Source organism: Hippocampus zosterae, chromosome 2, assembly GCF_025434085.1.
Source record: "Hippocampus zosterae strain Florida chromosome 2, ASM2543408v3, whole genome shotgun sequence".
Taxonomy (NCBI): Eukaryota; Metazoa; Chordata; class Actinopteri; order Syngnathiformes; family Syngnathidae; genus Hippocampus; species Hippocampus zosterae.
The window spans coordinates 24,568,715-24,594,656 of NC_067452.1; the positions used below are offsets into that span (position 1 = coordinate 24,568,715).

At 40.4% G+C, this 25,942-nt stretch overlaps 2 protein-coding genes across 11 annotated transcripts in view; both read left to right on the forward strand.

Moving 5' to 3' along the window:
- The first annotated feature begins 4 nt into the window (after window positions 1–4).
- LOC127595516 (protein kinase C-binding protein 1-like) lies at window positions 5–20,802 on the forward strand. Of its 6 annotated transcripts, none has more exons than XM_052057086.1 (23): window positions 16–584; window positions 736–794; window positions 3,051–3,264; window positions 3,417–3,593; window positions 8,170–8,240; window positions 10,972–11,132; window positions 11,915–12,136; window positions 13,724–13,837; window positions 13,948–14,040; window positions 14,673–14,760; window positions 14,844–14,899; window positions 14,997–15,074; window positions 15,161–15,276; window positions 15,392–15,867; window positions 15,963–16,091; window positions 16,178–16,351; window positions 16,924–17,427; window positions 18,053–18,463; window positions 18,547–18,674; window positions 18,808–18,888; window positions 18,962–19,040; window positions 19,369–19,608; window positions 19,758–20,802. In XM_052057086.1, exons 4-23 carry the CDS (start codon window positions 3,580–3,582, stop codon window positions 19,958–19,960), a joined length of 3,438 nt encoding a protein of 1,145 aa, XP_051913046.1. In that variant the 5' UTR covers window positions 16–584; window positions 736–794; window positions 3,051–3,264; window positions 3,417–3,579; the 3' UTR covers window positions 19,961–20,802. The 6 variants fall into 6 exon arrangements, 5 of the variants coding, with proteins under 5 accessions (XP_051913046.1, XP_051913048.1, XP_051913047.1 ...); XM_052057088.1 differs by having other exon boundaries at window positions 11,993–12,136; XM_052057087.1 differs by having other exon boundaries at window positions 18–584; window positions 16,178–16,333.
- Window positions 20,803–20,961: 159 nt separating this feature from the next.
- The window catches only part of LOC127595506 (death-inducer obliterator 1-like), a 35,954-nt gene continuing 30,973 nt past the window's right edge, over window positions 20,962–25,942 (forward strand). For 4 of the 5 annotated variants that reach the window (XM_052057054.1, XM_052057056.1, XM_052057058.1 and 1 more), the window contains exon 1: window positions 20,962–21,067. The gene's annotated coding sequence lies outside the window, so the exon portion shown is untranslated. Of the gene's footprint in view, window positions 21,124–25,942 lie in introns of all 5 variants that reach the window. The other variant, XM_052057055.1, reaches the window with a different exon arrangement.

Below are 25,942 nucleotides of genomic sequence, written 5' to 3' on the forward strand. Positions count from 1 at the left end.
TTTTCATGATTTAGTGTTGCTTACGACGTGCAAATGTCAAGACTGCTAATGTATCGCCCTATCAAATGTACACACCCGGTGAAATAGAACGCATTCTGTGCCTGACAGGCAACCTTAAGTATCACAACATCCAAGAACTGCATCAGAAACAACCAAACTCAATCGAAACATCTGGCTTTAGTTCGCATTTGCATGAACTTCGTAAAGAATTGGGAATACCTGTACTGATTTGGTCAGTATTTAACGTTTTTGAGAAAACGAAACAGATCTATGAAAAATCTCAAATGATCCATCGATGGATGCGTGTTATGGTAGTGGTCCCACCAGGTGGAGGTGCTGTGGATGCGTCAAAGATTGAAGTCTACCACCACCGAGAAAGCCAAAGCCATCCCGTTTACCTGTTGTTTTTTTGTGTGTGCGTATTTTCACCTTTATTAGTTTGCTGATTCTGAATATCTCCCATGTGTTTTGCCAACACAGCCAGGTGATCTTAGGAAGCAGAGTCTCATCTATCTGCCATCCAATCTATATGCTCGAATCCTGGCTATCAGGTAGACAGCGGAGGGGCAGATAGCAGTACTCAGGTAATTATTTTCACTACTTTTAATAACTTTAACTGGTTGTGTGGTATTGTTGGTATCCATTGCCATGCATTTGAAATGTTGTAAGGCTGTACTATAAAACGTAGCTTGATTTTACCCCGCCTAAGATTGTCCTTCTTGTTTTGGTTGGTAGGTGTCAGTGTGCGTCCGACCACGGAAACGACTCCACCTCAACTGCTGCTTTCATTCTCTGTAAGACGATTAGATTCACTTGACTTTAAATCATGAACGACAGCTTCATGCTTTTTCAGATTGTGATAATCTGGATGTAGCGTTCGCATCTAATTAAGTCGGTATATCGTGATATTTATAATTGTAGGTTTTGAGGGTCCGAGGGCCCCCCGTGAGCCATTCACTTCTCTTGCTACTTCAAGTTTGTCGTTTTCATTTGTCATTCAGTTCGTTCAGACGTATTTGTTATCAATTCAAAACACACCCTATTCCCATGCACAACATGCACAGAAACAAACTGAATATTTCTTATTCGTAACCTACCTAATTTAAGTATATCAAATATTACTACTGAATAAATACATCATATAATGGATACAAATGTTAGTCAAAGGCAATGATCTTCCACCATAGAGTCAAAATATTTCACATGATACCACCACACATTATATAATGAGAGCCACACAGTTTAACTTTACATCCGATGGCTACGAGTTTTGCATGTTCATGGTAAAACGCCAAATACTTAATAGATCAATTAATAACTGATTTGAAATCAATCGCACATTGTTTTCTTAGTTCACATTTTATTGACATAACACACACACACAGGAGCAAGAGTGCTGGTAGAAATGTCACAGAGCAGGGTCCTTTTGACAGGCATGGTCAGAGATGAGATTCTGCAGATGTTGGAAATGTAGTAACAATATTCAGGTGTTAAATTTAAATCTTTGTTACATCTGTAACTGACATGATCTGTTCAAAAATTGTTATCTATCTATCTATCTATCTATCTATCTATCTATCTATCTATCTATCTATCTATCTATCTATCTATCTATCATGTGCCGCTGTTCTCACGGATAAACAGTAGAATAGAGCAGGCGTGATTTTCCCATCAAAGGCAGTGTGTGGACATTTGTGGCAGCCATGTTAGCATGGGCAACTGTCCCCGTCAGAGGTAATGGTAAGCATGGACGTTAGCCTAGATTTAGTCTCGGCATGCAGCTCGAAATGATTGTCGTGCATTTACCAATTATTATTATATGGGTTTTGTTTGAGCAAGTATGTGTGCATGTCTCTTGACCATGTTATTTTTGGTACAGGTTACTGTTCTTTATTTATTAGATTTTTTTTGGACAAACCCTTATCTGTGCAATTAAATTGTAACAGAGGAAAAAAAGGAAGCACGTTAACCAGCTGCATGCACGGGCTCGTATACGATTGGACTATCCAGAGGCCCTTCGTGGCTAAAGCCGGAGCACAGCCGTCTTACATTGCCACTGTTACTACCAACTTGTATTATTATTATTATTATTTTTTTAGCAAAAACATGTTATTAGTGCCTCTCAAAGCACAAACTTCACTGTTTGCATCGACAAGTCAGAAAATATTATCTCGAAAATAGTATCGTGAATTGTGACTGACAGAGGATAGGTTAACATTTCGCTGCGAAGTCTGCCCTGATGGCCTCTGCTTACTTTTTATCATTCATGGCTCCGATACCATGATCCAGAGAAATCTTTTCAATTCAAATTTTTATATATATATATATATATATATATATATATATATATATATATATATATTTTAACAACAGCCCCCTGACTGGCATCCCGCCCTGCTAATAGAAACATTTGTTGCAGGCTATGACGCAAATAATTCGTTTCTGACATTTTGACATTAAATATTTATTTGACACATTTTTACAGCATCGGAAAATGTGAATAATGTTTGTGTCATGATTGTCCTCTGACAGAAACCATATTAAAACAAAAAAAAACATATTTCCCTCCCATCTTTTCCATTTTCAAACATGTTTGAAAAAGCTCTAGGGTGCCACTCCGGGGCTCGAGAGCCTTGTGTTGCCGACCCCCGCATAGTCGCAGTTCAGCACCTGCAAAATCACAGATTTCTTTTCCCCACTTAAAAAAAAAAGTTTTACTATTGTTTGGGGTGGATCCCTCATTTTACCCGCATATTTCGTGTAAAATGTAATAAAATGTTTATGAGCGTTTCTCAAAAATATTGGGGTTTGAAGAAATGTGTTGAGGTCAAATATATGCAATCCCCACACCCTGCGAATAGTGGGGGTCGACTGTATGTTAATTTTGTCATTAGGCTATGATATTATTAGATTAGTGAGAAGCAGTGAAAAGCAGGTCATGAACATTCCTTTAGTGAGTGTTGTTTTAAAAAAAACCTTTTAAGCTGTTTTTCCAGTATAGTTTTTGTGCATTGTCTGACAGTATCATTCTGACTGTATTTTTGTCAAAGGTGAAGAGCTCCAGCCTGTCATCTCACTGAAAACGGCCAGAAGGGAGGGTGGAGTTTAAACAAAGGCCCTCTCCATAGAAAAAAAATCAGGCTTGTCCAGAGTAACCACGGTGTCTTGCTTCGACCTCTATGTGCTCCCATTTCTTCCTCTTTCGGCAAAAGAAAAGGCAGCTTCTTCTACGATCTACTCTGGGTAATTGCTGACGTGTGGTTTGTATGTAAAAAATGTTCATATTAATCACGTTACATTGTTTTCGCGGGCCTAGCAGTCTGCTTATTTTTCTTTCTCTGTCTCTAACACTCACATTGCTGCCCCTGCCTGCTCTGAACAAAGATAATTACTCAGGAAACGTTTCGTCCAATCAGATGCTGCGTATCATCTTGCCTGCATGCAGGGCAACCAGTAAGGATCTGGCTAACAACACTAGGGCCTGATCGCCTTGCCTGAAGAGAGGAGCCTTCCCCGGCTGAGGACTGAGAGTGTCCTCCATGTTTTTTAAGTGTTGACATAACAGTGTGTCAGACAGCCATGCATCCACAGAGGTAAGCTCTGTCTTTATATTCTAGCTCAACTCTCTCGTTACAGCATGACTTCCTTCTCGTTGTTGTGGTGACTGTTGGTTTCATGACGAATGTGCTCACATTGAAATCAGTTTAGTGTGCAGGAGGAGGAGGAGCTGGGGCGGATTGGAGGCCTCGCCAGGCCTCTGTGCTTCACTATGCTGAGGCTGAAGGTGGGGGGTTGGGTAACAACTCTCACCCTTGCTCTCTATCTCTGTCTCAGGGTCATATGGGTGCCCCTGACATGCAGGCTGCCATACATACATAAGGAAAAGTGGACCATGGCAAATCACTTTCCTTTTTTTTTTTTTTTTTAATAACGCAACTAAGTTGTAGATTTTGATGGCACCCACATCTCCTTCCCTTGTATTGTAGCCTGGCAGAGAACGAGTGGGGGATGGGCTTTGGAGGAGGAATAGGAGGGGAGGGCTTATTGTATGTTCTTTGTCAGGTGATTAACTCTGTGTTGTTTTCCTCTGCGTCATGTCATGCCAGGGAAGAGACACGCTGGGAGTAGAAGTTGCTTACAGTGGATGAAAAGTACAGATCTTTTTATTTTATTAATGATAGAATATTACACAAGCGGAACTATTATACGTGTACCACATACGTTGGCACGTAAAGTACATATTTTGGCAACAAAGTAAAACTCAGTGAATTGCTTTTTGCTCTCCATTTATGTGAAAGGATCCCCTACAAGGCATGTTTAAAGTTGGAGCTGTATCCTCTTTCAATTATTCCTCTTCAAACTTCAAAAATAAGATGAAGACGCTGGTTTCCTTGATTTACAGCCACAGGCCTTGAGTTTACATTCCAAGGCAACACCGACTACACTGCACTATTGTGAAACTGCTTCTTCCTCTCTTATCCTCACACAGTGGCCATTTTGTGCTCAGGGATCTCTCGGCTGAGGTTTTACTCCTCACACAGATGCTCACACAGTGAAACAGATTTAACGTGAATGTAGGTTTAATTTCCTGGAAAATCTCTGGGTGTCTTTAAGGTCAGTAAAACATGTTGTGTTGTTTAGTATTATTATTTTAATCTATGACAGTGACTAATTTATGAGCAGTGGTAAATTTCAGGAGGTGTCATGTATTTTGGTATTTTTTTGAGACAGAACGACAGGGTAAAACAATATACTGTACTCTTTTTGACATCGACTGTGAGAAGTATACGGTGGATCACTTCAGCAAAGTGAATGTTTCCTTATTATGCTGAGGCATGCTGAGGAAAAGGTGTTAGCTACCATACAACCCCTAAAACAGCCATTGCCATAATGTGACATTGACTTATATGTATGCAATAGCTGACATTGACTTATATTTATGCAATAGCTAACGTTATGGTGTTGGTAACAGAGGGCCTCTTAATGTCCTCTCTGGTTTATATTGTCATAATCAAGAAGGACAAGGTACATTGAAGGGAAATGAACTGTCTTGCGTGAGGGGAGGAAGAAAAATCTCTGCATTGCAGCAAAAAAAAAAAAAAAAAAAGCTTTTGAAGAGGGCTGCCGGCACACTGTGATCCGTGTGGCATAACTCAGCCGACCAATAATGTTCCACCCTGTTGGCCCTGCAGCCAATTGCAAATGCGGCAGAGGTTAAAGATTGACAAGCGGAGCGAGAGCAGCAACGAAAAGGCCCTTCTGGAAAATTCCACAGCCATCTTTGATTCAGCCTTATACAAAATCCAGGTCAATTCTGTTCTTTTATTCAAGAACACTTGGAGCTTATTTGCTAATGAGGCCTTGTTTTGATGCTGCAATGCTAAAGAATTTGTATTTTGATTAGAAAAAGCAGGTTGTTATAATGACTCCATTGTAAAATGATTCTTTTCTTTTTGCATATGTTAAATACATACCTTGTTTCATTCGTCTGTACATTGTCTCTCTTGGCAAATCAAGTGATATTTGTTTCAGGAGATTCCATAACGCAGACCCGATCATCTCCCATAGGGTTTGTGTCGCAGGGCAGTCGGGATGTTTTTACGTGAAAGCTAGAAATCCCATTTGCTTCCTGTATGCACCATAACGGAGTAATCTGCTCTTTTGAGAAGCTACTTATTTGGTTATGTGGTTGTTCTGTTTATAATCATTGTGTTTTGAGTTATAGGATTCTGTTTGAGGGCCTGTCTGGTCTTTTGAATACACAGTAATAGTTGTAAGACTGCTCCATTCAAAGGCAATGAGAAAAAGTCCAAATTGAGAGGGAGGGGATATTTGTTTAAAAGCTAATCTGCCAAATATTCTATTGTGTGTGTGTTTGGCTTTTATAGGGGTTTTTTTGGATTGCAATCTCCACAGACCTCTATGGTCCTTCTGCATGGATGTGCCAGTGTCTGAGTCTGAGCCTAGGAGTGGGGGATGGGGTAGAGGGGGAGGGGGAGGGGAGCAAGCTGTGGCCTCCATTTTCTGTGACGAGAGAACCCTGCTCGTCTCTCACAGGAGTGGAATATAAAGGCACAGGCTCAGGGTTGTTTCCGTTTTATGCATCAGGTATGACTTGCACAGTGGAATTCTGTCAGTGTGTTTTTCAACGTGCGTCTGTGTGGAATATATGCCAGAATCAGCCGGGGATTTATTTACCTGCTCGTGTGATGGATCATAGCTGCTGATCTGAGAATGCTCTTTGGATCACCATACATTTTGACATCCTAAATTCCTTGTTCTTTCAGAAATGTCTTTTCATGTCTATGACGTGTGTGTGTGTGTGTGCGTGGGGGTCACAGGCCTTTTGTTGAGCAGCACTGAATCGCCAGGCAAAGGCAAATGTTCTCTCTTTTCAGTGCTTCGGTGCATGTAGCACTCTGCTAACCCTTTTCTTATTTTCACATAGGCCTTGTTTGTTCACTTAATCCGGAAGACGAAGGCCCTCGAGGTGTTTGGGTGTGTGCATGCATGAGCGTTGGTGGGATGAAACCAGATATCCATATGCCACAGTAAAGAAACTGCTCAACCCATGGCTGACCGATAGGAGCCGATGCAAGTTTCTTTTAAAAAAAAGTGTAAAAGCTGATTTTGAATTTCTGCATGAATAACAGGTTGTGTTAAGAGCAGTCTTGGTATTGGGAAATCTCTTTGTTGGCTTGTCAACCCCTCTGTTAATACTCTGGATGAAGGAATAGTGTGGATTTAATGTGTGGTGAGATCATTTTTAATGTCCGTTCCAATTTAGACTGTCGATTCGGACGCACTAAATCAGCAGTGTCAAATTCATTTCTGTTGTCGTTAGGGTTTCCTTCAGATGGCCAGTATGACCGACGTTCACAGTGTGACTTCAAATAAATGTATGGTTGCCTCAGATTACATACAACAAATCGATGAATTACTACAGTAGTTTTGAAGTCAGAGACCAGGAAACTGTTCTCAGGCTACATTTATTCTAAAAGAGGGAATAGAAACAAATAAATCCTTGCAATATCACAACGTTTTCAAAACTGAGGACAATTGGCTTTTTTGCAAGAAACGTCAAGTTGATGCACCTGATTTGCTTTGGCGGGCCACATAGAATGATGTGGCGGGCTGGATTTGGCTCCTGCGCCTTGAGTTTGACACCTATGCAGTAAACAAATGAGTTGATTAACTTCATGTGTGAACAGATACTGCTGGATTGACAAGAAAACAAGACAAAACAAAACAAAAAAAATCCTTTCTTTCAGATAGAAGAAGTGTGCTTGATAGTTCGTTTGTCAAGCCAAGTCAAGTCAACCTTGTTTGTGGCCCGTAAATTCATCATGCTCACTAGTTCCACTGAACATATTATTGGTCAAGAGGGTGGCCTGCTAGCTGATTTATATCTGATCATATCCATGTTGCAAAGCCGTCTCTCATTCTGTCAAAGGGGAAGGTGCAAACGGTGTAGCATTTACTAGTGTCCTTTCCGTCTCAGGAGTTAAAAAAAATTGGAATCTGGAAATGGAAAGTAAGCCTTTGAATGTGCTGCATGTTAAATGGGGCCTGTGTGTGTCTTCCATTAAAAATGTTTGAAGATAAATTGGGACAGAAATCTACACTCCTTGCTGTTTGTTACATAAAATTAGGGACCAATGACTGGTCCTTCAAGAACTTGTCATGTTAAATGGACTACTGTATTTTTTTCCCAGCTCGCAAGTAAAGAATTTTACCGTCAACCAAACAATGTTAAATCAGCTTAAATGCTGTGAACTATAATGGCTTATGAAAGATAGACACAGGGCAATGTCATGCCCAAGCCATGTTTATCTTTCTGAATGTGGACTAGTTCTTAGCAGACAGGAATGTTGCAATGGCGACTGTTGCCATTCTCTTTCCGCATAAAGAACAAATTGCACCTGATTTGTCACCAATGACTGGCAAAGGATTTGACCTTCGGCAATATCTCAAAGATGTTGACATTTACTGAATGTACACCAGTGGAAACCTGCTGAGTCCCTGTTGACAGATCCTCTGGGAGCCTCGTGCCCTAGGTGGTGTTCCACTTGTTTACTGTTAATGCCACCATGGTTTTTGAAACACCCTGACTGACTTTGTGTTTGAATCTCTTTTTGTCTCTGGCTTTGCTTGCTTTGTTGTCCGTAGTCTGGCTGAGGAAGAGATAAAGACAGAGCCGGATGTGGTAGAAGGGATGGATGCATCTGCACGGTCCAAAGGTAAGTGACGGGTCGAAGTGCTCAGTTCCCATTTACTGTAGTGCTTGGATTCGATTGTTTCTACGCATGTATATTTCTATTCACCCATATTTGGAATCAGTGTATTCCCATTCACTAGTCACATAAAACCAAGCGTCTGCACCAACGTCCAAAGTACATGGAGATAACTATTCAGACTTCAGCAGCAAAAAAAAATCTAAACATTAAATGTTGCATTTGGTTTGTCTGGACTTATGTATGTATCAGTGTGTATACGTCACCAATCGCCGATTTTGATGCTTTCAGGCTTGCATTGACAGTGTATGGGATGCATCAGATACGTTTCAGGACTGGTGTCACAAACGATATACTTCAAATCCAAACTACAAGTTTCCCCTAACAAAATAACTCCCCTTGAGTCAAACACTCCCCCCCAGCATTCTTCTGCCTTCATGTGCGCCTGGAAGGATTCTTTCAGGATCCATAGCAACTACTGTACATCATCTTGGCCAGCTTGTTGTTGTTCATTTCTTGAAAAAATAAAAAATCACACGGAGCCAGGTGGTATAATTACAGAGGGTGCTTCAGTGTGGGGATGTTCTTATCGGCCTGGAACTGTCAGATGCTCAGGCTGTTCTGAACAGTGAGGCAGCCTCAAGTTGTCCTGGCACAACTCTCGCCTTTTCTCTCACGTTCCAGAAGGCTGTTCGAAAACCGAAACCACCCTCTTTTTAAAGTCACTTCCTCGTGTAAGGAAGGCGAGAGGAGTCAAATATAAATCAGCATGTATTGTATTGTATTGTATAAATGGTGCATTCAAGTGTGCTCAGTTTGTTCGAGAACCGAAATGTGTTCGTCATCCGAGGCACTAAAAACTCGAAATTTTTGGTCGAAAACCGAATTGGACGAGAACAGAGACATTCCAAAACCAAGATTTGACTGTATATCTTTCCTGACACACCTCATATATCCAATCTATCCATTTACACTGCTTTGACAGCTATCCAATTTATCCAATTTCGTTTGTATTTGTGTCCAAGTTTGGATGAGGCCTGATTTTGATCGGAGGATAGTTCACGTTTTATTTTTCTCTACTGCCACGACCATATCGAAATTGTGTCACTCAAAACATACCGTATTTTCACGACTATTCGACGCATCGTACTAATGGCCGCAGTCTCAGTAATGCGTGACATTTCTGTATTTTACACATACACAGGACGCATCGTACGAATGGCCGCAGTTTTACAGTGGTAAAACATACGCCAGCTTAAACATACGGCATGCATGCGCGCACTCTAACACGTTAGCTTGAAGCATACGTTAGCATGCCAAGACATACAGATAAGATAAAAACACGTTTTTAAAAAGGCAACGAAAGCAGAACTGAGTTTGGGTGTATTTTATTTAGCCATCGTACAATGTTCTCACGTTTTTCGATCAATCATTACCCAGAAATCCATCAAAGTCCTCATCCTCTGTATCAGAAGCAGAGGACTGCACATCTCAGTTGTCATTGAATGCATCACATGCTAGTGTGAGTTGCTACGCATTGCCGAGCGGAAAGAAGGAGTAGCAACAGCAAAGTCAACATTTCTCTCGTGTGAAGCTTTCCCACATTTGAAAGTAAAGAACAGAGCAAAACATGGTGGCAGCGCGTGTGTGTGTAGAAAGAATTGAACAATTGTGCAAGTACCGTAATCCATCAAAAACGCCGCGTTCCCTCTCGTTGTTGCGTATTGTGGCGTAACTCGCCAAGCGCTGCCTCTCACTCTTTGTAAAGTTGTGTTTGCCACCGATCATCCATTGTTCCCATGCCGTTTGCAACTTTACTTTGAACGCCCGGTTGATGCCAATGTCCAGCGGTTGGAGTTCTTTAGTCAAGCCTCCGGGAATAACGGCAAGCTCAGAGTTCATTTGCTTCACTTGTTTTTTCACCGCTGCTGTGAGATGGGCATGCATGCCAAAAGCATAACCGGTGGCTTTAAGTTTGAACTGAGCTTCGTAGGCGTGTCTTTTTGTCGAATTTATTTTCAGGGGTTCTTAGAAACCAAAACCGGAGTTGTTTTGCAACAATGCACATTGCCACACTCTATACAAGTGTTGGTACTGGCTTGAGGCGTCCCTTTAGCGTCCACTTACACACCCACCCTTCACCATTGGCGTACTAGCTTGCCTGTCCTCTCTCTCCCTCTCTCTCTCTCTCCCTCTCCATATATGTATATATACATGCCCACCCTTCCCTGATTGTCCGACTTCTTTCCCGCATGCCTGGCCACAGTCACTTCCGCCTTTTCTCTATATAAACAGCGTGTCGGCTGTCAGTCAGATTTTGGAACTCGGCGCATATAAAGGACGCTCCGCACCCTAAGGCGTCCTGTCCATTTTGGAGAAAATTTAAGACTTTTAATGGCGCCTTATAGTCGTGAAAATACGGTAATCTAAATCCAGGCTAAGAACCTTGCAGATTCTGTGTCCACAAATTACGATATACATTAATGTAACGGTGTACTCCGAAATTGCCATACTTGAGCATTACTTCTGTCACCGTGATGGTGATACGTTTTTGTGTTACACAAAATGCAGTTGTGCACTAATTATAGTGATGTCAATGGTATCTTTATTGTTGTCACCATTCTGTGTGCTTTGGGAACTTTCAAAAAAGTAAAATGACGGTTTATTGCTAACCCAGTCCTTGAGCCCCATACAAGCTCTGTCATGTATGATGACCTGTTTGTGCGTCTATATGTAGCCCCCGATCCACCGGGGTCGGCAGAACGCTCTTTGGCACCACAAAAGAGGAGGGTGTCCAGTCCTACCCACTCGTCCAATGGACACTCTCCATCTGACACCTCCTCCAGTCCACTCAAGAAAAAGAAGAAGCCTGGGGCCATGACCTCAAGCAAAGACCAGGTAACGGGACCAACTGTTTCAGAATCTGCTGTATTGAGTGAAATTCTCAGGTTTGACATCATCAGTTTGGTATTTTTTGAAAATGAGTTGCTGCTTCCGCGATTCAACTGAAGAATAAGGAACTGCATCCCGTAAACTCAATTCATAACTTTTTTTTTTTAATTGGCACATGTACTGTATGTAATGAGTGCCCGGTGGTTTTGAGTGTGACTTATATTGCAAGCTTGAACTTGGACACAATGTGCTTGTAGAAAAAGAAACTTTATATTCTGGTTAGTCTGATTTGAAGAATGCATGGTTAATGCAAAGTGTATTTCTACTTATACAGTATAATATAATTTGCACTTGGTGGTTTTGAAGACTTTTTTGACATGTGACATCAACTTTGGTTCAAGCACGACCTAGAAGTGTATCTTTTTCTACATGCTGGATCTTGGTATGATCGTAGCAACGACAATAAAAACATGATTATTTCAAAACAACTTGTTTTAGCCGGCATCTAGTAGATTCAGTAAGTTAGGAGCTGTGCTATTTGCTAATGTAAAAAGATTAACATTAATTTGAATTGCTCAATGCTTAAACTTGTTAAACCAGTTGTCTTTGAACCACAGGTGAAAGTGTCACATGATCAGTTTTTGATATTAGCTTGTTTAGAGTTTCTTATGTCCATGCTTACCGGCCTACCCCACTGTATTGTTGCCTTATTTTTGTTGCACTGCATCTTTTTTTGTTCCTGCGTGTTTTTTGAAACTTGCCCCCTTTTTCTCTTGCCTGCATTTCAGTCAGAGCTAAGACATGGTCCCTTTTACTATATGAAGCAGCCAGCACTCACCACAGACCCTGTTGATGTTGTACCGCAGGACGGCAGGAATGACTTCTACTGCTGGCTGTGCCACCGCGAGGGCCAGGTGCTCTGCTGTGAGCTCTGCCCCAGGGTGTACCACGCCAAGTGCCTCAAACTACCAGCTGAGCCTGAGGGCGACTGGTTCTGTCCCGAGTGTGAGGTATCTCACTGGATAGTGAATGTGTGTGCGTGTGCGTGTGCGCGCGTGTGCGTGTGCGCGTGTGCGCGCGTGTGCGGCGTATGGTAGGGCTCTGTGATTATGGGACTAATTTATTATGTTTTGTATTGATATTAAAATCACTATGAACAAACATCACATATATTTTAAAACTCACAATTTATTCAATACCAAAACTCTAAATATAATTTTAAAGAACAACCACATAATCGATTAGTAACAAAGTAAATAATAATATATTAAGATAACAAGCAATAAAAACGATAAATTCCTGCTGTGTATACCTTGGCCTCTAAGGGGCAGTGTGGAGTACACACTAAGATGAAGAGTAGAAGAAGAAGGTTGCATTTGAACCGTGTTAATTAAAGTTGTTCTTCACAGATTATGAATAATACATACCTTTGTGTATGCTTATATTACTTGTCTGTATGTCTTACTACAGCGTTTGTGCATGGATATTCCATATTTGAAGGAATACCACTCCCAGAACTCAATGGTAATTTTGTATTAGCCCGTCAAAAGGAATTTACATTGCCTACTGGCATTAGCACTTGCAATGTTTTTAAAACAACGTATATTTGTATATATGCATAAGCAAAGCAGAGGAAACAAAAGTAGCTTTCCAAAACTACTAAAAGAACATATAATGATTACATTTAAACACATTAACAGAAAACTTTAAAAGTAAAGAAAAAAATGGTTTCTAAAATTACCATGTGGGAAAAAAAAAGATTTAAAAAATGATTAGAAAACCCGGATCAAAGTTATATATGTAATTCTTTTTGTTTTGCGTTTAAGTCCATCTGAGACTTCATTAAACAGCTTCACAAGCAACATGGTGCCTTTCGGGTGCGTTGACAATTCAGAGCATGCAAAAACAGCGCTGTTCTGCACATTCATCGTTTTTCTTCGATTTTTTTTATGTTTTTATGATCTAAAAAGCTGAAATTGAAATGACGATTACTTTTAGAGGAATCGCTCAGCCATAGTGCGTACGTGTGTGTGTGTGTGTGTGTGTGTGTGTGTGTACAGAAATTACAGTATCTGAGTGTAGGATTTATTCCATGGATGGGACAATTAATCAGTTTCATTTCTAATTTTTTGCTTTTTGGCATGAATGCAATTATATATATAGATATACACAGTATATATACCAGTATATTGGATTGGATACAACTTTATTGTCAAATATGCTGCATGATATATATATATATATATATAATGTCTCTGTAAGTATTGGATTTCTGCACCTCTAATTTTGTACCTAGTGGAACGAATGTAATTGACGCTAGTCACGGATGTCAGGCTCTTTGCTGTGGTGTCCAAGTGGCTTTAGTAAATTGCTCCCTATGTGTTGCACACAACCTGTAACTGTCTTTTTATTTTGGGAAACATACGCACAAGCTTTTCAATGACCATCTCATTTCCAACATTTGCCATTTTGTACAGCTACTCAAACAGTAAGGAAATACAATGTATAGATTTTCAATCAGCTATTGAAGAGGCCAGTCGTAGCTTGTTAATTCATAAATCATTAAGTCATTCATAAAATGTTTCTTGTTGTTGCAGAAAATAACAGTTGCTGAATGCATTGAAACACAGAGCAAAGCAATGACTATGTTGAATATCGACCAACTCTCTTACTTACTCAAATTTGCACTCCAAAAGATTAAGCAACCTGGGGTAAGTCATCAATCAAAATGTTTTCACAACACAGGAATTAAAAGCCTGAAATAACACATCCAAACTCTTTCCATTGCAATAATTTTCCCTTATGTCCTTATACTGAGCAGACAGAGCCCTTCCAGAAACCCGTGTCCTTGGAACAGCATCCTGACTATGCTGAGTACATTTTTCACCCCATGGACTTGTCTACTTTAGAGAAGGTAATATTTTATTGACATACCTGTCAACTTTTCGGAGCGCCAACCTGTATAAACTACCCCCCAAAAAATCCTTATAAAGAAAAAAATCCTTATAACATACCAAAGCATTTTATATGTCAAAATAACGGCAGAAAAAAAAACATGAAATTTGTTTCCTTGTAGAACTTGCTTGTACACTAAGATAAGATATCCTTTATTCGTCCCACAATGGGAAAATTTACAGCCTCCAGCAGCAAGAATGTATGTAGAAAGAAGAAAGGAGAAAGAGAAAAAAAAACAACAACAACCATCTTTCAATTAACCGAAGTATGCAATGAATACTCTGCTGTTTTCAACTAGGAACCATGTGATTTACTGGAAATTTACCGGAAGTGAAAGCATTCGAGTAGACTAGCACCATTCTGGGCAAAAGCAAACAGAACTACCGGTACCTGTTAGGTGAGAAGGTGGGGGGGGGGGCATTTTCAGAATCCGTATGATTTGTGCGATACTGCCATATACGTAAGATTCACCACAAAATCCTAATGAACTATGGCTAAACCATATGAGTTGACAGGTATGTATTGAATTATCAGAGAAGTTACCAGCTTAAATAGAATATTGAAACATTCACCCTCCCTGTTTCAAAACAGAATATCAAGAAGAAAATGTATGGCTGCACTGAAGCCTTTCTGGCTGATATGAAGTGGATCTTACACAACTGCATCATTTATAATGGAGGTAGACCACTGACGTGTTCATGCAAACCTATTTCCAAAGGAAGAATGGAAAAATAACACTCTGTGCTTGTTAATTCATTCCAGGAAATCACAAATTAACAGCAACTGCAAAAGTTATTGTCAAGATATGTGAGCACGAAGTAAATATGCTTTATTTCAATTTGAATAATCACTTGAGGCTTTGTAATTCATGTAAAAAATGTCATGTTCGTCTTTCTCTGTGTTTTGCTTTTTTAGATGAATGAGATTGAAGTATGCCCTGAGTGCTACTTGTCTTCGTGCCAAAAAAGGGACAACTGGTTCTGTGAGCCATGTGTACGTTATTAGCATGATTTTTCAAATAGGTGTGTGCTTAATCTTGAATTTGAATTATTTTATTTTATTTCTTTTTACACCAACAGAGTCAGCCTCATACACTGGTCTGGGCCAAGCTCAAAGGATTTCCCTTCTGGCCAGCAAAAGCTCTTCGTGAAAAAGACGGGCAGGTAGATGCACGGTTCTTTGGACAGCATGACAGGTGAGCTCAACTCCAGAGATGAGTATGTTGCTTGAATTTCAGTACGGCGCAGCAAAACCTTGTCAAGTTGTGTCCACTTGTATCCTCATGAAATTTACCCGACTTTTCTGCGCAGAGCTTGGGTTCCCATCAATAACTGCTACCTCATGTCCAAAGAGATCCCTTTCTCTGTCAAGAAGACAAAGAGCATTTTCAACAGTGCCATGCAAGAAATGGAGGTTTATGTAGAAAATATTCGTAAGAAATTTGGAGTTTTTAACTATGCGCCATTTCGAACCCCTTACACACCCAACAACCAGCTTCAAATGTTGCTGGATCCTTCCAACCCTAGTGCTGGTACAGTAAAAACGGAGAAACCCGATAAACTCCGCTTTAATTTTGACTTAAATGCATCTCCAAAGATGGTTCTTAGTAAGAGTTCCACACCCAGTGGTCTGAATCGGAGAGTCTCCATGACGGACATGCCTCGGTCCCCGATGAGTACAAACTCTTCGGTTCACACGGGCTCCGACGGAGAGCAGGAGATGGAAAAGGCCGGTAGAAATTCTGCCTTTCACTACAGCACTGGAGAGGAATCCATGGACTTCACAGGTAAGTCCTCTTCTCTGGTTCCACATTTCCCATTTTAATCAAATACATAGAAAAGTGAAGTGAAATTGTTAACAGATATTTTGTTGTAATTTCAGCATCTCCTCTCTCAGGAAAGGTCGGTCCAGCAGGCAGCTTGACAGGCAGTCCAAAGCCACTCAACCCGAGCTTGGTGTCCAAGCAAGAGAGGCCCGCATCCACGGGTGGCATCCTCAATCTCAACCTCGGTCAGCACCACAAAATTGTCTCATGATTACAAACTCTCAAATGTCCTCAGTCCACCCAATTAGAGATTTTTCCATTTTCTGTTCAGATCGAGTGAAAGCTGAGATGGATCTGAGAGAGTTGAGCGAGAGTGTGCAGCAGCAGCAGCAGCAACAGCAACAATCGGGGTCAGCTACCCTCCCCACGCCAAAGAGACCCATCAGGAGTCTCGACAAGACTATTGAAAGCTGCAAGGCTCAGCTTGGTAATTACAAACACATGAGTATGACTTGCTTTATATACTTCTAAAATCAGTTTGTTCAAAGGAACAGCATGTAGTAATTTAGGGCAATATCTCCAAGTCTCTGAATAAGTGATTCCACATCGCTGTTTTGGGGTCAAAACTATGTAAAGTATTTTGTCCCTCTTTAAAATGTATAGTAGGACTGCACAATATCTCCCAAAAATATCGTCATTGCGATAATGGCCTGTGTAATTTGCATATCACAAAGATGTGCAATGTGTTATCCATGGAATTGTGTGCTTTGATTTTGACCAATCAAATGTAACCTTCAAAGCAGATTTTCATGTTGTTGTTTTACATTTACGGTCTGGAAGTGTTTTCATTACTTTTTTTCATGTTATTATGACTTTATTGCTGCATTTGTGTAGATTAATGGTTGTAATGTATTGCAAGCAAATTCGGGTTATGTTGCCACCATTGGAACGGAACCCCGCTATCTGTCGATAACTAAATGTATGACTATGATTTATTTATTTATTTTTATCTTCTATAGTTACCAACTGTGCAACCTTGGATTTTTTTATTTACTTCAACCCTTTCCTCTTTTGCAGGGATAGATGAAATTTCTGAAGACGTATATAAAGGTGTGGATCACAGTGACACAGAAGAATCTGATAAATCGGACTCTAGTGATAGCGAATATGCCAGTGACGAGGAACACAAGCCACAGAGCTCTGGACAGGATGAAAAGGTCAGAGTAGATCGAAAGCGGCCCAGAGCAAATGCAGAAGCAGAGAATAAGGATTCTATTGAAGGTATGGTGGAAAAATCCACCCCTGCAACCCAGATCAAAGAGAAGCAGGGTAGCAATGCCCAAGAAGAGGCCGTTCAAGAAAAGCCCAGATTGACCCAGTCTCAACCCCTCACTGACAAGCCAAAGACCTCAGAGGAGGGGAAAACGCCTCATGCAGCATCAGCAGCAGAGCAAGACTCTGATTCTGAAAGAGAGCTGGTGATTGACCTCGGAGATGAACACGGAGCCCGTGACTCTAAGAGGTCAAGAAAAGACACGAGTTCCAAAACCTCCAAAGAGACCAATGCTGCCAAATTGGAGGGTAAGACGATTGCTATTGGAGAGGAAATTATCATTACATTTCACTCCTATACTGTCATGAAATTCTGTATATTTACGGTGAAGTTACAACAGTATCTTACTCTTTGGTAGAATAATTGTCAAATACAGTTAAATATTTTTCCACAACGTGGAAATTAACAGTTAAATCAGTCAGTTAACAACAACAATATATAACTATAATTTAACAATCCAAAACTATGGATTGCTATAAATTTATGGGGTGTGAATGAGCGAATAAATCCATATCCATTGTGAGCACTTTCAGTGTGTGACAGAAAAGCGACACAGTGCTGAATACGATGCATTATCATAAAATGTCAGGTTTAATGTCCAAACTGGCATGTACTGTAAAAGTACCATAATGCAGTTATCCTACTGTCATATACTGTAATCCAAAATACAGTAGTATACAGTTAAAATAAATTACCACGCCACCCAATGGTAATATACTGTAATTCAAAATACAATACTATAATATTAGAATAAATTGCAGTAGGTGCATCATAAAAGAAAATTAAATACTGGCGTCCCCGCTGCCAGTAATTAGCTGTTGTTTTACAGATGAGTTCTTTACAGTGTATCTCTCAATATTTCCTTTTTCTCAGGTAAAGTAACCAATTCCACTACAGCTGTTGCGCCAGCCGCATCCACCTTGAAAAATGCCTTGCAGCCTTCTACAACTGCACCCAACCCCGTTCCCACTGCCGCTTCGAGTCAGCCTGGTGCTGCCTCAACACTCAGCAGCACTTCAAGCACACCCTCCACGTCTGTTACGTCAACCTCGCCAGCAGTGAAGAAACAACGCCCTCTGCTGCCCAAAGAAACAGTGCAGGCTGTGCAGCGAGCAGTTGTTTGGAACCCCACCAAATTGCAGACGTCCTGTCAGAAGGCTCACGTGCAAAAGCAGCAACAGGCGGAGCAGACGACGGCACAGTTACAAGGGCAGGTGCAGACACAAAGTCAATCTCAGCAGAATTCTTCAAGTACCCGCTACCAGACCAGACAAGCAGCCAAAGGTGCTTATAAATGCACAAAATATTAATCTGAATTTTTTTGTGAACACATTTAACATATTTCTATTACTCTTCATCCCATCTAGTTCAATTGAAAGACTCTCCTCAGGGTGCTTCAGCATCAAGTAGCTCATCCTCCTACTTGTCAGGAGACTTGCCAATCCCGACTGCTTCTGCAGATGCAGCTGCAGATATAGCCAGATACACAAACAAAGTAAGTCCTTAATGCAGACTAACTGCAGTTCTATACTGCGAAAAGGTCTTAATGCCTATTTTGTTTGATTTATTTTACACACATTTACTTCACATGTTTAAAATCATTGACAAGATCTGACAAACCGTTCCAGATTATGGACTCAATCAAAGGAACAATGACTGAAATCTACAATGACCTTTCAAAAAACACTTCAGGAAATACAATAGCAGAGGTGAATGTTTCTTTGATTTCCCTTGATCACACCTTACAACAGTTCATTATTAACTTGTTTTGTTGTTCCAAAGATTCGACGGTTGAGGATAGAGATTGAGAAACTTCAGTGGTTGCATCAACAAGAGTTGTCCGAGATGAAGCACAATCTGGGTATGTTTCTTGCTTCAGGGGTTGTACAACACTGTGCTGTTTAGCTATTACATATAAATAACATTGCTAAACAAATTTTTACTGTATATTTTTCATAATCAGACATGCAAGTAAACTTTCCATCTCTAATTAATATTTGCTATTGACCAGTGTATTTTTTTATCTTGTAATAGTTATGCTGACTAAATCTCCAAATATGAAAGTATACAATGTAAGATTGCATATATGGGAATTTCGCATCGTTGTAAACCTTCTTTTGATTCTGAAAGAATTAGATGTTTTCTGAGTGTACATATCATTTCTTTGTTGTCATGCAACCATCACATAGAACTGACGATGGCAGAGATGAGGCAGAGTCTGGAGCAGGAGAGGGAGAGGTTGGTCGCGGAGGTGAAAAAGCAGATGGAATTGGAAAAGCAGCAGGCTGTCGATGAGACCAAAAAAAAACAGTGGTGCGCCAACTGCAGGAAGGAAGCCATTTTCTACTGTTGTTGGAACACCAGTTACTGCGATTACCCCTGCCAGCAAGCCCACTGGCCAGAACACATGAAGTCTTGCACGCAGTCAGGTAAAAAGTCAATTTCCATTCCTGTCAGGTGAATTAACTTTCGGCAAAATAAAGTTCATCATCTTCATATATTGTCTGACTCAAAGCCCAAAACATATTTACAGTGTGGATCCTTCTGTTGATACGTTGTGTTTTTCTTGATCCTTCAGCTTCAGCTTCGCAACAAGAACCAGAGGTTGAGCCCAACCCGGACACTTTGGGCAAATCGACAGGCAATTCCCCAGTCACACAAACTCTGAATGCCCCAGCAGGAGCAGTCGTACCCTCCTCCTCATCAACCATATCCGACAAAAGCAACTCTCCCACATATATCGACAAGAGCAAGGACAGTGTTGGGCTTACTGTGACATAACTGTTACTCCACATCGTGGCATATATTCCAAGACTGCTGTGGACCTTGATGTGTCACATTTGGAGTTTCAGTGCCTGCTCTGTGACCCTTCACTTTCGGTTTCCATTCCTAAATGCATGGCAAACATTTTTGTTAGTTTTGATGTTCTTACGCCTTCATCTTGTGAACTTATTTGTAAATAACAAATCAAATGTGATTCTCTGTTTTCATACTGTTGTTTTGTTGTCACTTAATTTTTTGTCTGAACAAGATTGTAACAAACTGCAGTATCTTTGTTACACTAAAAAGGTTCATTGCTGCTCTCAAATGCTTAAAGGCTGTATTTTTTTAATCACCACAACATGTGAGATGTTGAAACAGCCTTGAATAACTGATTCTCAATTATCTTGGTGGCATCAGAAGTTTTCTGGGTTTTGCATCATTGCATTTACTTCATGTCAGTGGTTATGTTTTTCATCCCACATTGTATAGGTCTAAGAAAAAATAAGTGTGATTTATGAAAAAGATCTAAAACATTGTCAGTGTAAAAAGTTTTTGTAAGAAGATACATGAACAATATTTATTATGTTTTATAGTATGTTTTGATGCAATCACATTTTTATGTCTCAAATTTATTTGACCGAAAATTACTCATGAATGTCAGTACTGGGTGACGTCTGTAAAACTGTTTTTCCAAAGTTAAAGTAAATTCCGGTCAGACTGTTTGAAATTGTGTATACTTGAATCATTTTGGCTGGTTATGATTACATGAGCATGTCTAATTTGAGTTGGTGTCTCGTTATCGTTTACATATTGTAAATACAGTAAGATGAGTCGTGAAGAAAATAAACATGTTCTCGATATTTTCGCTCCTGATTGGTTTGCTTGGTGTTAATATTTTTTTTAATCACATCCATCTTTCTTGTCAAACCAAAAGCGACAGCCATACTTCCACACGTAACCGCTACGCACGGGCATAGTAAACGGAAAAGGAATTACGTTGCGAGAACTCGCAGCGTCGTATCGCGATGTCTTGAAAGTAGAGCAAAGCAGAAAATGGATCGTAGTGCTAACAAGCTAACAGGACAATTCCAGTGTTAGCTGGATAGTAATCCACTTTTTTCGGAGGTATGCGTTCAGATTTCCTCGTGGCGGCCACGCAAAACAACACACAGCCGTTAAAGGTTAGATTTGTCTCAGTACATTAATAGACCGTCGCAGTTAGACGAGCTCCCAGCAGTTAGCCAAACTAGCTGTTCTATAATGTCGTCTGATTTACTCGTCTGCTCAACTGCTCAGTTTTTTTGGTTGGAATTTCTAAGTGTTTGTGGTCAAGAACGCTCACGTTCCTTTTAAATGTCTGGAATTTGATGAGGAAAGTAACATTATTGCCTTGTATTTATCGTTTGGTTAATCGAATGTCTTGACGTTTCAGATAACAATGATTAGAGTTGACAAAGATTTGCGCAATGTATGCCAGGCCCTTGTCGTCACCCTTTCAAAATCAAAACATATCTACCAGCCTACGAGCCAATCAGTTGAACCCACAATGCAGAGCACACCAAAGTTTTATTCTATCTATATATGTTAAATATGGGTCCCCAGTATACAGCAACTGCTGGGTCCGAATTGCATATGTTGAGCAGTTTTCAGAATGAGCATTATAACCTTACTCGTCCGTTTTGAATACACCTTTTGCGCTATTTTGTCTTATGTGTTGTATTTTCACATTTAAAATGGGCTCTTACTAGATTTCGCTTTATTTAGGACAATTTTAATTCTGGCGTAATTTTATTTTAATGGTCCACACATCTGACTTTTTTCATAATTTCAAATTATCTTGTGAATGTGAATATATTCAGAGTGGAGTAAACCCGATTACCCGACCGGCACTTTCAAAGGTGCAAAATTGTATTTTGGATAGACCATGAAAATGTGTTAATTTTATGCATTTCTGGCGTGTGACATCTTAGAACGGGGGTGCCCATTAGGTAGATCCTGATCTACCGGTAGATCTAAGACCGGTCCCAAGTAGATCCGAGGAGTGTCGAGAAGAAAAAAAACAAACAACCATTTGTGTGTCTTTGTACATGTTAGTAATATATTTTTTGTGTTAATATACACTGCACACTAATCAGTCTCATTTTCACAAAAAAAGTATTTTAAAAATAAAATAAAGCAGGTAAATCTTAAATTTGTTTGTGTGTGTGCGTGCGAGCGCCGGTAAGTGTAGATCCCGTGAGGTTAGTTGTTCAAAAAGTAAATCTTCGATCCAAAAAGTTTGGGCACCCCTGTCTTAGAACATGCAACTGTACAGTACATAATAACGGAGGAGCTGTTTAAGACACCCAAATAACATCATACAAGCACGCCATCAAGTGTGATCAACAAACTATGTATAAATATATACTGTATACGACATACATTAGGTATGTGTGCAACATTTAAAAAATGAACTGTTTTACATGAAACCAGAGTTTTCAGACAGAGCTTTTACGGTCCTTTATATGTCATCCTGTGACAAGCATTAAGAAAGTGACAACTGTTTCAAGCAATGAAAATGCACCAATTTATGGCCAGCGTCTTAATTCAAATTGGGGGAGAAGAATTCGGTGTGACCTTTTTTATACCTGTAGAATCTGAATTTCAGATTTCCGTGGCTTTTGTAATTTTTATCCTATTTTCAAAACACTGCCATCATTGGAGAGCTCGCTGAACACAGAAGCTGAAAACATATAACGATGCTGGGGATTATTCCTAATTAGCTCATTAAGTAACTCCAATCACTATGGAAAACTGTAGGTAAATATCAGCAGAACAATATTAATTAAAACTTGCAATGAACATAAGATTGAAATTTTCAGTCAAATATCTGAAAGCCCCCTTTTAGTAAAGTAATATAAATGTACAAACGTACGGTAATATGAATCTGTAGTAAAATACAGCAGCTAAGACAAAAATAATGACTATTATTGCTTTATTTTTATAATTGGAAGAAATAAAATTGTTATTCCATATGTGGAAGAAAAAAAATTAAGAATGGAGAATGAAAACATTACTCAATTTGTCATTAATATACATTTTAAGGAACAGATGTGTCACAGTTCGGACACCTTTGTAGTTTATAAAACTTGTGAAGTTCGTGTTGGAAGCAAGTTAAATTATGAGCCATCATGGTGGTAATTTTACAAGAGAACAGGGGGTTTGTCAACTACAAAATGTTGACCAAGCCTGATACCCTGTGTACTTGATCTTTTGACAAATGTTGAAGTTGGTTTTAAAACTATGACACCTGTTCCACACCATCGTGACTGGATTATTGTTGAAAGTTGCGGCTGCAGCGGTTCCACCGACACTCACTATGTGTGATCATGACGGTGGCTGGTTGAGTAACCATTTTTTGAGTCATTCAGCCGCGGATACTCGCATACCTACATACATGCCACACAAGTTGCTAAAGCCAAGTGGCAGAAGGGCTGTCGAGGTTGCAAGTCGCAAGATCCAACGAGAACCCAGTTACAAAATGAAATCTCGGCAATCCGGTTCAGCCTGCTGGATGCAAAGCTAACGAAGAGGGCCTAACCTCCCCACCACACAAAGCACACACTAGCCTTCACCTTCATGCAGGCATCCGCTGTCATCAGTAATTGACCAGGAGACTGGGCTAAGATCATATTTGAAGAGAGAAAAAAGCTCATTTTTTTCCTGGCCTCTCAACACCAACAGTCAAATAATGACTGAAGGTCACAAATAACTTTTCTACTGACCTTCATTCCCTTTTTCCGGAACTTCATAGTCACTGCCTTGTTCAAGATGGGTGCACTGAATGCCTTGTTTGGACTCATGTAGTCTTGGACCGTAGCTGGGCAGGTATGAATTGTTTTACGTGCAGTTGCACTTGCATTACTGTGTACCTACCTGAAAGCATTTGTAACACTTGGAGTGATGCTGATCATCAGCTACAGGTAGGTCCATGATGCCATTCAGTTGGAGTTTCACAAACTTACTGCTCAACCATCCTGTGTACATTGAGGCAAACTCACACCTTTGAAGGATGGAAGGCCGAGCAAAGTGTAACATTTTTTTAACTCAATTCCTTCTGTTAGAATTCTCAGACTTTTTTTCACAAATAAGACCACAGAACAAGCAGTGTTTTGAGCGCCCAATGTGAGATAGTTGAGGGTGGATGACTTGCTTTCTCGATTGACTTTGTCATGAGTCTGACTTGTGCTTGCTCACATCTCGAGAGCAAGAAAATCAAATGTCTCACAGCGCTCAAAGGGGGACTCGGCAAAAAAAAAAAAAACACACGAGGAGTCACTCATTTGTAGCACGGTTGCAGATGCACTCATTGCGGGCACACTCCTGCAGCCTCGCAAAAAATAAAGTTTCTACATGCACATTTAGTGTTACAGGAACACACCCTCACAAATAAGATGTTCTCTTAGGTAACAAGCTATTGGGTCCATGTGTGCCTGGGATGAGTGCAGGTTTCTGCCTTAAAAACTTGCTCATGGTCACTCTGTGTCTGTGACAGGTCACCTAAATCAAGTTCGCTGACACCACCCCGACTGGGCCAGGACAAAATTCATGAACAAACATGATGACATTAACACATTCCCGCTTTTTAAAAATATGTAATGCTAATTATTTTGAGTTTTTTCCACTTAAATTAATCAATATTTTTCATTTTGACCACCAGTTAGGTTGAATTATTTTACAAGGAATGACTTGGACAAGATATAAAGCTCAGAAATAAATGTCAATAATGTTAAATATTCCGTTTGATTTTACACTGCAAAGAAAGTAACTACACAGAAGTCTCATTTTCGTAACTCCTAGTATAAAGATGTGAAATACAAAATCATCAAAACTTACCATGTTATATCATGAAAATACAGGTCCAATGCTAGTTCTGGCAAGACAAGAATACAATACAGTACATCTTTATTGATACAGCACTTTCCCTTTTCGCTACAGCCGTAACAAAACACTTTTACAGAATATTTAGGATGAAATAATAATCGAACAGCACACAGAACAACAAATCTACCTGGGCCACGACTCAAAAAGGCTTAATGTAATACCCTGCAGTGTGCTCGTTAGTGCATGACAAATGTTTGACACCTCGTAAGTTTCCGTTTTTTGATTAGTTGTGGTTCTGTGGGACAGTTTCTTGTACAGTGCACCCTTGCTATTCATGGGGGATTGGGACATAGGGACTAGGCCAGCCTGCAAGTCATGAAAATCTGCATAGAATTGACAGCAAATATTAAATGTATTACAAAAGTACAACCCCCCGACACCCCCAAATAAATACATAAAAAAAAAATATACACACACACACACACACAGTATATATATGCAGCTAGGTGAATCCATGGGTGCTAAAGCACAAGTAAGCAGAATAAGCTAATACCCCACCACCACCTCAGATCACATTAAAATTTTTTACTCATATCAAGCAGGGTGGCGGCCCGGTAGTCCAGTGGATAGCACGTGGGCTTCACAGTGCAGAGGTACCGGGTTCGATTCCAGCTCCGGCCTCCCTGTGTGGAGTTTGCATGTTCTCCCCGGGCCTGCGTGGGTTTTCTCCGGGTGCTCCGGTTTCCTCCCACGTTCCAAAAACATGCGTGGCAGGCTGATTGAACACTCTAAATTGTCCCTAGGTGTGAGTGTGAGCGTGGATGGTTGTTCGTCTTTGTGTGCCCTGCGATTGGCTGGCAACCGATTCAGGGTGTCCCCCGCCTACTGCCCGAAGACGGCTGGGATAGGCTCCAGCAACCCCCGCGACCCTAGTGAGGATCAAGCGGCTTGGAAGATGATGAATGAATCAAGCAGGGTTCATAGGGCAAAGGTGCTGGGTTCAATTCTGGCTCCGGCCTTCCTGTATGGAGTTTGCAGGTTCTCCCTGTGCCTATGTGGGTTTTCTCCCACATTCCAAAAAAATGCGTGGCAGGTTCATAGAACACTCTAAATTGTCCCTAGATGTGAGTGTGAGTG